The sequence below is a fragment of the Anolis carolinensis genome, unplaced genomic scaffold (assembly GCF_035594765.1).
Source record: "Anolis carolinensis isolate JA03-04 unplaced genomic scaffold, rAnoCar3.1.pri scaffold_9, whole genome shotgun sequence".
Classification (NCBI taxonomy): Eukaryota; Metazoa; Chordata; class Lepidosauria; order Squamata; family Dactyloidae; genus Anolis; species Anolis carolinensis.
The window spans coordinates 11,814,132-11,828,534 of NW_026943820.1; the positions used below are offsets into that span (position 1 = coordinate 11,814,132).

Here is a 14,403-nt window from a genome sequence, read left to right on the forward strand (position 1 = left end):
ACATTGAAGATAGCGTGACTTGGAGATCTCTCATTCATAAAGTTGACAGAAGTCAAATTCAACTTGATGGCAGTTAACAACAAATATGGCTAGAATTGTCAATTGAAGACCCTTTATATTTGGGATTGAGTTAAAACAAGATAGCCAAAGACTCAGTCTGCATGCTATGAATTTTAAAAAATCCCGTTAATAAAAGGACAGGGGGAAATATGTGCAGTTAATGTTTGATCAAAGGCTGTGAAAACGTGGTTTTCATGATTTTTGTTTGAGAAATTACTGTCCTTGATATGAACACTCATCAGTTTTGATTCCTTAAGTTGAATGAGTTTAAGACTGAATTTTACAAATGTCATGGAGATGAAGTTCTGCCATGCTTTGATCCACCTCTTTGTTATATTACACTCTCTGAATTCATTTAGATGACCTTCATTTCTTTCATCTCTGCAGAGGGCATAGATGCCCCCTCCCCACTTCAGACCTGCCAAAACTCAGTTCCCCATTCCGACACTTTCTGAATATGGAATTTTGTGCAGCCTGGGAATTAGGAAGCAGATACAGCACTGCCTTTGACCAAATATGTATGTGTGTGCCTTCAGATTGCCTGTCAACTTATGGTGAGCTTGTAAATTTCAAAGATTAAATAGGTTTGCCAGATCAGCTCTGGTTAGAAGCAGTGGTGGACGATGTTCAAAGTCAATAAGTCATCTGTATCATTTTAATCTAAACTCAAAAGGAACCATCCAAGGTACTGAACCCATTTTGTAGACCTGCTTAAAGATAGAAAGCAAAAAAGACACCAGTCTAGCATCTCTAGAAACCTGGGGAGCAACCACTGAGAAGGCCCTTCCCCAAGTTCCCACCAGATGAAACTGTGACGGGACATAAAGAAGAGCTCCTCAAAAGATATGGAAATACAGGCATGTGAAAGTATGGTCTCTGTGTCAGACTAGCAACACTTTGAGTTATCCCTGGAAGCAGATCAGTAAGGGAATTGTGTACTCTCTGTATCTAGTTGTCACGCCCAGGGCAACGAGAGCACTAAGAACCGACACACGGAGGCCAAAAACTATCTAATATCTTTATTAAAGAAATATGTAAGAATAATAAAAACAAGTAGGAAATATAGTCCAATAAAAGACCTTTCAGGAATAGTCCAAAATTATATTGTCCAATATTTTATATTAGAGTCCAAAGTTGAAGATCCAAACCGAAACACACTCTATTTGCAAGCAATACAGTGGGGAAACGTCCAAATTCTTTCCAAAGTTCAGAGTAAGTCCAAAGCAACGTTAGTAACAAGGCTTGAAACTAAAAACAAGATCCAAGGCTGGGAACAAGGCAAGATAGTTCTTGAATACTTGGCTAGACAAGGCAAGGCAAGGAACTGGAGTTGCGGACTTTGCGAAGTCCACACTTGGCTGGAACCACGAAATCACTCCCGAAGTAGATCTGTTGACTCCGCACGGAATTCTTCGTGTCGGGCACTTTTATCCCGGTTTCATTTCTCTGCAAAGCAGGTGTCCAGCTTCCTGTCCCAAGGGAAAGGAGAACGAAACACATCTCCCTCCAGATGCGTTCCTCCCTAGAATTTCCCAGGGGAACATGGCTAATTAGCGTCTTGTTTAGCTGCTATTCCAAAGCTCCTCCGAAACTGCTCTTTCTCACTCCTGCCCGCCGCATAGGACTGTTTCCTGGGAAAAGGAGGGGAGGCAGTGGGAAAGACCTGGTCAAGGTCTTCCGTAATGGGCTCTCGGGTAGAAACATCAACATCAGGCATCTGGAAAGATTCCGGCTCTTGCTGAGCCGGCAAAAATCCTCTATTTTCCTCCTCATCAGCCACAATGGCACTGGGATCAGGACTCCATGGCCCATGGGACATCACACTAGTTAACAATCCATGTGGAGCCAAGTGGATTGATGAATCATAAGGCAGCTTCATGTCATCAAAGAAACTAGAGGAGGAAAGAGAAAACTGAATTTATTTGGATGTTTTTTTAGAAGTTCCACTGAGGATAATGGAAGGAATCCAGAACTTTTATGAAGGGATGAACCAGAGATACTTTAGCATCAGGTAGCAATCAACGTTCTTCAACATTTCACGAATAACCCCATACTTAGCCTGATGTCTTTTTGTTATAAAGAGATGCTCCCAAATTATAACAGAGTGCATTTTACTGAGGCACAAGAACTCTTTGGCAAAGAATGCTAAAAACCTTGTTAAACTCCTAAGATTCCATAGCACTGAGCCATGGAAATTAAAGTGCTGTCAAACAGCTTTAACTCTACAGTGTAGATCAGTGATTCCCAAAGTGGGCGCTACTGCCCCCTGGTGGGCGCTGCAGCAATCCAGGGGGTGGTGATGGCCACAGGTGCATTTGGGGGCGATGAATAACTGTATTAACTTTCTATTCTGAGCTCAAAAAATAGTTTCATAATTTCAAACTTCAATGTTTCTAGTTTACACCTTTTTTGTATATTTTACGAAAAAGGTAGAAACATTAATACATATATCTTTCTATTTAATTGCTATTTAAAAAATTAAAAATTAATTTCCAGGGGGCGCTGAGTAATATTTTTTCTGGAAAGGGGGTGATAGACCAAATAAGTTTGGGAACCACTGGTGTAGATCAATCCGCAGTATTCAAATGTTTTTTAATTGTACTGAGATCTACTAGATTATCATTGTCTTTAGATATCCTAGTTTAGACTATTTATTGTTCATCTACATATCAAAGCTAAAGTAACAAAGATTCTGCAAGTTGTAATCCCAAAGGTAGAATTTTTGAGCTCTGGAGAAGATTGGATGAAAAGATTAGCACTGCCTTCCTTGGAAAAAAAGTTTAGCTTGCTTTTATTTTCCTTCACCAGATGTCTAGTTTGACCTGGTTATTTGACTATTTCTGACCTTACTTGGTCATATTGAAAGTGATGGAAAGCTTGCAGAAAAACCACAATTGCAGGGTTATTTCAAAGAATGAAGCAATCTGACCAGGCAGTCTCAGTAAACATCAGATTAAATAGGAATTCTGCACTTGGATTAAATTGCTGAATTATAGGATTTATGTTAGGTGATGGTAGGATTGGAAAGAATATTCAAAAATACTTGAAAAATGGTTGGGAAACTTGTTTTTGTTAAGCATAAAGAAACTGTGACTGGAAGAATCCTAGACTTGTGAGAATGTTTGCATTTTGAGACTTATTATGTGCAAAATTCATATATAGGCGTTTACAGTGTACAAATTTGTACATAGGAAACAGTATTTTCTGCATGGAGAATAATACCTCAAGTCCTGCAGAGAAAATATTGTTTTCTATGGAAATCAACCAAAAGTGAATTTTATGCAGAATTTTTTTAAGTTACATTACTTTCTGCAAAAAAAATGCTTCTGGTCAGAACCTGGGCATTTTTGTGCTATAATTCCCAGAATTTGGCAATACTAAGTGGAAATTGAAACCTTTAAAAAGTATTTTGGTTTTGGGACATTCTTACAAATGGCTAAACAGTCAAACATACCCTCTTCCTAAACAGTCCACTCAATTGTGTCCAGCCTATATCTTCTCACTAACTTCCATAATGTCCGTCGGCATTTCATGACCATTCAATATTCTCAGATCTGTTTGAGGGAATCAGAAAGCACCACTCAGCATTTGCTTTTCCTAAAGTATTTCTGCAAACAGTTGGATTCCTGCAGACCTTCTGACACATTTTTTTGTGCACTGATGTTGTTTTGTTTGCTTGTTTGCATGCTTTGCTTTCATAAGGACTGGATGTCACCGAGTGTTCTATGATTGGGTATAATATGAAAATAAAGGGGGAGGAAGGTTTGCTTGCTTCCCCTCGGCAAAGTTTCCATCAGCCCTGGATTTCCCATTTGAATGCCTGCCACATTTCTGCTGCTCATTCCTGGAAGGTGACTAAGAGCCAATGCACGAAAGTGGTTGGTTTTGCTTAACTCCATAAGTCCTCTCCAGCTCAGGGCAAATGAGTCCACAATCAAAGAGACACAAAGATAAGAAAACAGACAGATAGTTCCATCTGGCCTAGGACATTCTATTCTGGCAAAGGAATAAAAGTGATACAACATTGGGTTTTGCTTTCTTACTGTTCCAGGTCTTTTCTCAAGCATCTCCAATGCAGAAACATAGTGGAGAAGGTTTTTACTGAAGATAGCGGGAAGCCTGTGCAGAGAGGTAGTCAATGAGTCTGAAGATCACTTTTCACTTCCTACAACCCTTTGATACTGCCAAAATGCAAAACAAGTATAAAATATGTTAAATCCAGACTGTCTGGCAAAGAATATCTCCTTCTATGAACCTGCCCCAGTCCTGAAATCTTCTTTCATGTCCTCCATCATCATCAGCACAATGGGATGCTCAATGGGGTCTTCTCAATGCCCTGGAACTCTTGTTATAAGCCTTCTCCTTGTCCTTTCACCAAATAAAAAGATTTCTTTATTATTTTAGGAAGCCTTTGAAAAATTTGAGGTTTTTAAATGACTTTTAAAAACATTTTTTTAAATTGTGCTGCTTTCTCCTCATTTTAATTGCACACCACATTGTTTTTTGTGTTCCTTCAAGTCTTTGTCTTCTCCTTGACTGTGGTTTCTATTCTACTTCATGCCTGAGCCAAAATATGGAAAAGCTTGAGCTACTCCAATGTTTTCAATATCTGCTTTAAAGTTTGTTTTCTTAATTTTGAAATGCAAATCTATCTTTGTGCTTTCTTCCTTGATTTTATTTAGTAAACATTCCAAGCCTTTGCTATTTTCTGTTAGGAGTGTGATGTCATCTGCTAGTGTTAATAGTTAATTAATGCTGATATTTTCATGTATTGTACTGTGGGTTTTTTTTGGAAAGGCAAGGTCTTTTAAATCCCTGATTTGGGGGGAAACAACAGATGATGACAATGGCGATGATGACAATGGCGCTGATGACATGACAAGAGTGATAATTTATTTATTTATTTATTTATTAAACTTATATACCGCCACTCCCAGTTTGGCTCGGAACGGTTTACAAAAATAGATTAAAACAATACACTTGGCTTTAAAATAACAATAAAAATAACAATAAAAGCAACAATAAAAACAGACATAGCCCCGAGTTTTTCACCCACTGAAAGCTTGTCGGAAGAGCAAGGTTTTGCAGGCTTTCTGAAAGGTAAGTAAGTCTCGGGTGGTTCGAGTTTCAACTGGCAAGGCATTCCATAATTGAGGGGCTACAATCGAGAAGGCTCTCTGCCTAGTAGAAGACAAATGATAAGTCCGTATGTTAGGGACATCAAGCAAATTTTGGATAATGACAAGACTCCTCTGAATTTTTTTTTCATGTCAGGAGTGACTTGAGAAACTGCAAGTCACTTCTGGTGTGAGAGAATTGGCTGTCTGCAAGGACGTTGTCCAGAGGACACCTGGATATTTTTTAATGTTTTTACCATCCTTGCAGGAGTCTTCTGTCATGTCCTCACATGGAGCTGGAGTTGATAGAGGGAGCTCATCCACGCTCTCCTCGGGTCGGATTTGAACCGGCAATCTTCAGGTCAGCAACCCAACCTTCAAGTCATTAGTTTTGCCAGCATAAGGGTTTAACCCATTGCACCACTGAGGGCTCCTGTCTTCTGAATGAATTCTGTCAAGAAAGTCCAGTGATAGGTCCATCTTATGACTGAAGGTAGAAATGACTTGGTAGAAATGAACACCAATAAAGTATGTGTCATAGAACTTTGAAAAAAGTTTCCCATGTTCTGTATCAGAAGGCTGACTAGCAAACAATGGCTCTTCTAAGATATTGTCCTCTGCAGATTTTATTAAAGTACCCAGATTAAAATATCTGCCACCTAACTTATTGAGAGTAACTGATGAATGAACCCATAGGTTCTTAATCAATTAATCGAATTGATACACCAAATTAGCATTCTTCACCTTCAGTCAGTCTATTTCTGATGTACAATATCAATCTGGACCAGACACAGTTTCCCAATTGCCATTTTCTATGTCATAACTCATAAGCAATAAAGCGAAGTCAAAAAGAATCAGAGCGACAAACGACAAAACTCTGTGCATCATTAATGAATGATGAAGATAAGAAGTGAGAGGATAACTTTCCGTGCATCTCATAATGGCAGCTTTGGTTTTGTGGTTCTCCGGTTCTTTGTGTTTAATAGGATACATTGAAATTAAAAATTTAAAAACCCAACACAGTGTACTCCATAAAAGATGAGATGGACGAATTACCCTCTCACCAGTTAAGATGTCAATATCATAGGAGAGACACAGAGACAATTTTCGGTCTATGTGAGTTCAACTCATAAATCCATTCCATCTGGACGCCACCTCAATCTGTGGATTTCTAAAAATGTATATGCATTTCATAATATGAGAGCAGCAATGGGATTATTTGTGGAGTCAGGAGGACCTAACGGACTACACCTGACTCCAAAGTTACACTTTGCCCAGGTCTGATCTCTTTCAAGGATTTCAAATCACTTTGAGCCCAAAGGCCAAATTCAAATTCAGGAAAGTTATCAAAGGCGTCATTCCAGTCATGGATGGGCCAAAGGCAAAAGGGATGTGACCCAAAATATGAGCTGTCTTCCAGTAAGTCAGCTTCAGGAGAAATAAACTTTAAGAATAGGTTCAACTCCTCATGCAAAAGCTGAGGAGTCACCAAATGCTGGTATCAGGGGAAATTAGATGTGGCCATCTTAGATTCTTGAGGAACCACTAAGATAGTGGTTCCCAACCTTTCATCCTCCAGGTGTTTTGGGCTCCAACTTCCAGAAATCCCTGCCAATTTACCATCTGTTATGAATCGTGGGAGCTGAAATCCAAAACACCTAGAGCAGTGGTTCTCAACCTGTGGGTTCCCAGATATTTTGGCCTTCAGCTCCCAGAAATTGTTGCACCCCAAGGCTGCGAGAGCACTCTGAAAACCACACTAGAGCCAGAATCATAAGTAAAGTAGTTTATTGAAGGATATATATGCAAGCAAATAGCATAAAAAGTCAGTAGAGTGAATAGTCCATAAAGTCCTCAATTGTTCAATAGTTAGTCCAACAAAGTCTTTCAAAGTTGTAATCCACAAACAGAACTCGATAGTTCCACTAAGTCAAAGTTCGTAAACAGCCAGAAGTTGCAGGGATCAGGAACAATGCGCGGTAAATCCACCAACTGTAATCCACATGGAAAGCATCCACTAAGGAGAAGTGGAAATGTGGTTAACAAGGCAAGGTATACTCAAGAGTCACAAGGAATGAACTCCACCTGGAGTTCCTGGAACCGGCACAGAAACGAAGCAAGGAGCAAGAGACTGGAACAGAGATTCTTCTCCCAAGGATGGCAATGTTGACACCGCAACGAGAACAGGAAACAAGGCACCTTTAAGGAGTTCTCAAGGCTACAAGCAGTGAGAGTCAGGACACTTACAACTTGACATGGGAAAGTTATTCATTAGAGCCAAGCACCCACTTCGTCTCACACCCTCCCTTCGACTCCTATCCTCTGCAAAAGATGGTCTCCGATCAAAAGTCATATCCTCCTCTGCAACAACACCATCTGGTGAACCCAACCTTGACTGAACATCGGAATGTTCCCCAATTAGTGGTTCTTCTGGAAGCACAACATCGGGCACCTGCAAAGCTTTGATCCAAGTCCTGGAGAGGCCCAAAATCCGCATCAGAATCTGAGTCAAACTCCATCTCCTGTGGATGGCCAGATCCTGACAGCTGAACTACAACAGAAATTCTAACAGCTGGTAATCTGGCTGGGATTTCTGGGAGTTGTAGGCCAAAACACATGGGGACCCACAGGTTGAGAACCCCTGACCTAGAGGACCTAAGGTTGGGAACCTCTGCAATAGGGGGTAAACTATATCAGGTGATACATATGACTTGTCTACACAATTTTGTGCCATGTTTGCACAGAAATGTATTGATTTTTAAAATGGAAATAATATCCCTGTAGTTAGATTTAACCACAAACACATTTGTTGCCAGCCCAACATCCTCGCCTACTGTATCAATGCTACAAGGCTAAGATTCTATACTAACTTACTTTTGAGCCTTCTAATAATGCTCACGCAGTGGTCAGAACTGTCCTTATTGCTCAGTTATGATGAAACTTAAAATCATGTGGGTATGCTAAAAAGCAAACAATGTTGTTTTCGTTTCTTTAAAGTTTTTTAAACAATAGGTGCTGATTTTGTCAAATTGTCAAGAATTTTAACTGTCATATTGTAGCATAGAAAGAGGTTTGTGGATGTGACACCATGACTTACCAACCCTAGAAGAACTGAGGAAAATCCATGTGTGTTATAAGATTCTGGGCTATGTTTCCTGAAGCTGTGAGTCACAAATGCTTTAGGTCACCTGTCAAACCACCAAAATCAAAGGAAATGCCTTAATAATGAAGCCCCAAGGCTCAGTCTTGTTCTTACAAGGGACCAACTTTTTCTGGAAACTACAGAAGCATTTGTGACCCATGGCTTCGGGAAACACAACCCAGAATCTATGCCAGCCTGAGAATGATTGTCCAATGGGAATTACCTGGGATTCCTGAAGGCTTTGTCTCATGTTTTGCCTAACAATGCTATATTTCTATTACATTATATATATTTTTTTCTCTAAGTCCCAGTAATTCTCTTCCAGTGTGATCTGTATTTTGATATGTATAGATAAGAACCGACTGAACTGCTCAGGTTCTTTGTCTATTATTTTCTCTTTGTCCACTTCCATTTGAAAAGTTTGTGTGGGTGCAATTTTTTTTCTATTATTCATACTTTTTAAAATGTATGTATGCACACACACACAAACACACATATATGCATGTTATTGTTTGTGTTATAATTCTCAGAAATATACTGCAAGCTTTAGAAACCCGCAGCATTCAAATAAGGTGTGCTTTATCTCACAACGGATCCTTGGAGATGTGAAACAGATGCTTTAGGTGGGAATATCAAAATCAATGTCCCGGTAGCGCAGCGTATTAAAGCACTGAGCTGCTGAACTTGCAGACCGAAAGGTCACAGGTTCGAATCCGGGGAGCGGAGTGAGCGCCCGCTGTTAGCCCCAGCTTCTGCCAACCTAGCAGTTTAAAAACATGCAAATGTGAGTAGATCAATAGGTACCGCTCTGGCGAGAAGGTAACACCACTCCATGCAGTTATGCCGGCCACATGACCTAGGAGGTGTTTACGGACAACGCCGGCTCTTCGGCTTAGAAATGGAGATGAGCACCAACCCCCAGAGTTGGACACAACTGGACTTAATATCAGGGGAAAACCTTTTACCTACCAAAATCATTGTCATGCTGTTCCATTCCTGATAAGTTATTGTGGATATCTATTTAAATGTTATCAACATGCCCAAGTTTACATCTACATTTATGAATTACTATATGTAAGTGTTTTAAATTATGTTTTACATGTATTTTAACTAATATTCTGAATTAGTGGCCCCAGATAACCCCAGGAACAGGCCAAAAAACCAACATACCAAAAAGATTTTGGTTTGGTTATCATTCATATACCCATTGTGTAAACTCAATTAACTACTCAAACATTAAGGAAGTATGTGCCAATCTATCTTTGATTGGTTTTTTCACCCGTTGGTGAACCCTTGGAAAAGAATAGATAGTGATGAAGAAGTGTATTTCAGACTTTTTTGCACCCACAGAGACCAAGGCAACAGAGACTTGTTTGCGAGAGGAAAAAGCAATCCCCACCATTCCTCGTCAGCTCTAATGAAGAATAATTTGCATGCTGCCCGTAGCACCATTGGTCAGAGGGAATTGGTTTTCCCATCTCAGACCGAACACTCTTAAATCCTTTGCTATTTCAAGCACTCTCCATTTGATTTTAATTAAAGCCCTGTCATGAATTATAAAAGAGCAGATCTTCAAAGTCATTAATTAAGGTCCCCTTGGTGTCTTTGTGCTAACATTATAATGACAAGTGGGATATGCAGAGAGCCTATTGACACACGGCGGGACGGCGGCTAGAGCAAGGCAAGCAGAACTATTATTCTGACATGCATGGCATGGCTCTTCCAATTGTTCAAGGAAACACATCTCCTGTGGCTAAAGACTGAAGTGCAATGGGGAACGGCCCAGGGATACATGGAGCACCTCTTTGGAAATGGGTCACGCCACCAACCCTTTCATGGGACGACTGTCAGGAAGCGGACTGAAGAATTAATAAATATGTTTATGCTTCCAATATCATTGCAACAGAAATTCCAATTATTCATATATTGTCCAGACTGATGAGTTGGTATTGTTGTTAAAGTTGCTTTGTTGGAAATAATGGGGCTTTAAAATTAAATTAAATTAAAAAGTCACAATTTGTCAACATGTGGAGATTTGTCTCCTTTGTTGTTTCTTGAGCAATTGAAATAAATCAGGATGAGGGAGTAAGTGGGAGGAAGAGAGAGAAACCAGGGCAGCTCAAAAAGTAGAATAACAAAGGATCAATTGAGACCGTCTTTTGTCAAACTGAGACAGCTTCTTGTGTTTCAAAGATCTGTCCTAGGGTTCATCTGCACTGTAGAATGAATGCAGTTTGGCAACACTTTAACAGCCATGACACAATGCTGCAGGGGAGGCATGGGTAAACTTTTTGGCCTTGGGCCACATTGTGGGACCAATCAGGAGGGTTTGGGCATGAGGGAGTGGGGCCATTTGCACCCTGGGTAGGACAGGCCCATAGAGCTAGGGCCATGAGAGGGTGGGCCAGAAGGAGCCAGCGCAAGACCTTGATCATCCTCAGATTGTCCTCACAACGTAAGGATGGGACTGCCAGGGAGGAAGGCGGGACACGCAGTTGACTGCCCAGGTCCTCAGGATGTCTTCTTGACATTATGCCAGGGGGAAGGCAAAAAAAGGATGTGGCTGAGAGTGCTCTGGAGAGCTCTCAGCCACCACGTGCCTTCCTTGAGCTGTCCTCCCAGTATAAGGATGTGGTTGCTTCCACCATCCTATATGCAATGGCTGAATGTCCTGTTTTGTCTTTCAAGAACAGCCTTAAGACACTGTGGTAAGTAAATGAAAATTGCTTTACTTCAGCAAAACATAAAGTACAGTACACTCAGTGAAATAATGCAAAAGAAAGCCAGGAAGTCTTACTTCAGACAAAGAAACAGGCATAAATCCAGATGCAGACTTGCAGCAGGCACACAGAGAGTGAAGGCATTGGAGTCAGTTTGTTACCAGCAAGAGCTGGCTGCACCTGCTTCTGCTTTATAGCCCTGGGTCCCTTCACAGCTGCTAGGGCAGTTCCTAATTGCTCAGCTGCATTTCTGGCAGCTAATCTAGTTGAATGACATCTCTGCTTGTTTCCTTTCACCTCTCCTGGAATGAGTGTACTAGCAAAGTCTCCTCCTCAGACTCCAACTCACCCTTAAATTCATGAATACTTTCCTGCTCCCCTTCTTCTTCTGAAGAAGAGGAATCACTGACACTGAGAGTGCTCCGAAGGGCTCTCAGCTGCTGTGGGTTGCCTTGTCCTTATGCCAAAAGGACAGAGTAAATAAGGAGGACCTGAGGTAAGCATTCCAGGGGCCGAATCTGGCCCCCGGGCCTTAGTTTGCCCATGCCTGCTATAGGGTCTTGAGCATTATAATTTCCTAAGTTTTTCATTATCTCTGCCAAATAATGCTGTTACCTCACCAAAATCCAACTCTCATAATTCCATAGCATATAGCCATGGCAGTTAAAGTATGTCTACAATGTAGATGCACCCCAAAGCCTTCAACATCACCAGCTCCTTCAGCATCAAAGACTAGCATTTCACCAGCCAGAAAGCAACAGCAACAACAACAACAACAACAACAACAAAATATTATTGTGGTCCAAAGACTCTTATTGCACCATTAAGTGTACACCGTATGCAGAATAATGAGAAAAGCAACAAATACAAACACAGATGTACACAGTAACACACACAAAGCCATGGCAAAAGATCAAGTGAGCAGTCCATCCCTTCTCCCAAATTCCATCACAAGGCCTTGAAGAATTTAAGGATAGTATGGACAATATTGGTAGTTCTATCCAGCTTCACGTCAAGGAAGATGAAAAGCATTATACAGCTTATCACCAAAGTAGATTTAATCCACTTCAATTCACAATCACAATCCAAGGAAGTGTTTCACTAATGTCTATATGCCTAGACAATCTCTTAGTTCCAAAAATGTTGTGAAATCCTGTTTAAAGACATCCCCTTTTTTAAAAAAAAATTGTTTTGATAGCAATTTATCCAGAGAAAATGATTTTTCCAGTTGTCGTCCCGTGAAGAAACACTTCCTTTGGTTTCTCCCCATCTTGCTTTTTATGCGCCAATGTATATGCATGTATTAAACCCATGATCTGCCTGTTACTACCTTAAAATTCCAGCAAAACACACATCTGGCAACTGCCCTCTTCCCCCCTCCTTCATGTTTCCACTGGTTTTTCAGACTTCCTCTCCGTGGTTTGGGAGGCTGGGCATCTGGATGTTTTAAAACATACAAAGGAATTGCTGGAGCAAGCAAAAGCAGAGAGAGCCCTGCAGAAGGCGAAGATGTCCTGCTGATAAGCAACAGATGGGACTTTACAACAACTGGATTCACTGACAAAGTGGGGAAGCTCTTCTCAGGAAAAGAAGGAAAAAGAGGACACAAGAAACTAATAGGATTTTCAACAAGATGGAGATCCATCTTTCCTTCAAGTTTGTTGGGTGCATTTGCAAAGTCCTTTTGCTCCAGCTTTCCATCTTCCACCCGACGTCGGCTCCTCCACCACCAACGTTCAGGCTTTCCGAAGACGTAGCAGGCCGAGAACTGATACCATCGCCCATCATTAAGTTTCCAGGGGATGTTTCTCCCAAAACAGACAAAGAACTGGCCTTGGTAAGTTTGATTTAATTACATCCTCTACCTCTTGGAGAAGAAACACCATCTTCTGTCCTGTTGACTCATTCTGAAGCCATAACCATCACTTTGTAAGTGCAAAATTACTGGTTTGGGGACAAGAAATAGAAAGTAATCTGATCAGTTTTCCAATGCAAGGTCCGTTTCTGCTTGTAAAACCTTTGAAGAATGAAAAGGGTGCATTTTGGGGGAGGAGGAAATGGTCAGCCTGTAGCTGTGTCCACAAACAACATATTGAAATATCAGCCAGTTTAATAGAAAGACCCCGGTATTGAGCACAAAAAGTTTCTGTTCACAATAATTGTTCTTTTTCTTTATTTGTTTACTTGCTTGCTTCCACCTCCTTGTCACAAAGCCTTATCATTGGTGCAGCTGAAGCCATTCCTCAACTTATCTTTTGGTAATTTATGAGATGACACTTAAGTCTACCCCAAAGGACTATTTACAGTTTGAACTGGCTTCATTTTTCAGGAAGAGTCATGACTAGTCTGAACCCAGGTCTGTCTGACACAGTAAGCTGTCCCTCAAAGCTATTCCAGATCTGTAAGATCTATGGTATCTAAAATGTAACATTTTAAAATGATAGTGCTGCATTACAATGTGTTTTTCATCTTTGTTTTTACAAATGAACTTACAGAAAAGAATGTTTCTATAACAGTGATCTATATGCTAACTTGTCCAGTGCAATCTTAGGAATGTTTCCTCTGAAAATTAAAAAAAACTCCCTTGTGCTCAATGTGAGCTAGGCTACTCTCATAGAATGGGAACCAAACACAAGCTTGCTCAGAAATAACTTTTGCTGAGGCTTACAATGCACATGTCTACATGCCATCAGGTTTTCTGTAGATTTATGGTGACGCTATGAATTTCATAGGATATAATAATAATAGATAATAATAATAATAATAATAATAATAATAATAATAATAATAAAGATCTCAGCCGGTATTTGGAAACAATAGACATTGACCAAATTATGATCTGCCAACTGCAAAAGGCCACCCTACTGGGATCTGCACGCATCATCTGAAAATACATCACACAGTCCTAGACACTTGGGAAGTGTTCGACTTGTGATTTTGTGATATGAAATCCAGTATATCTATCTTGTTTGCTGTGTCATATAATAATAATGATGATGATATTTTTGTGTGTCAGGAGCGACTTGAGAAACTGCAAGTCGCTTCTGGTGTGAGAGAATTGGCCGTCTGCAAGGATGTTGCCCAGGGGACGCCCGGATGTTTTGATGTTTTTACCATCCTTGTAGGAGGCTTCTCTCATGTCCCTGCATGGAGCTGGAGCTGATAGAGGAAGCTCATCCACACTCTCCCCGGGTTGGATTCAAATAATAATAATAATAATAATAATAATAATAATAATAATAATAATAATAATAATAATAATAATACTTTATTTGTATACCGCTCTATCACCCCAAAGGGACACAGGGTTGTTTCCAATATAGCTAAAACATTCAATTACCAACACAAAAAACATACATAAAAC

General features: G+C 40.3%; 1 protein-coding gene across 1 annotated transcript in view; it reads left to right on the top strand.

Annotated features, from left to right (window-relative positions):
- Nucleotides 1-12,454: 12,454 nt before the first annotated feature.
- The window catches only part of mmp2 (matrix metallopeptidase 2), a 44,247-nt gene continuing 42,298 nt past the window's right edge, over nucleotides 12,455-14,403 (top strand). Inside the window, exon 1 of the mRNA XM_003222922.4 lies at nucleotides 12,455-12,876. Coding sequence (XP_003222970.1) covers nucleotides 12,673-12,876 — 204 coding nt within the window. The 5' untranslated portion in view covers nucleotides 12,455-12,672. The remainder of the gene's footprint in view (nucleotides 12,877-14,403) is intronic.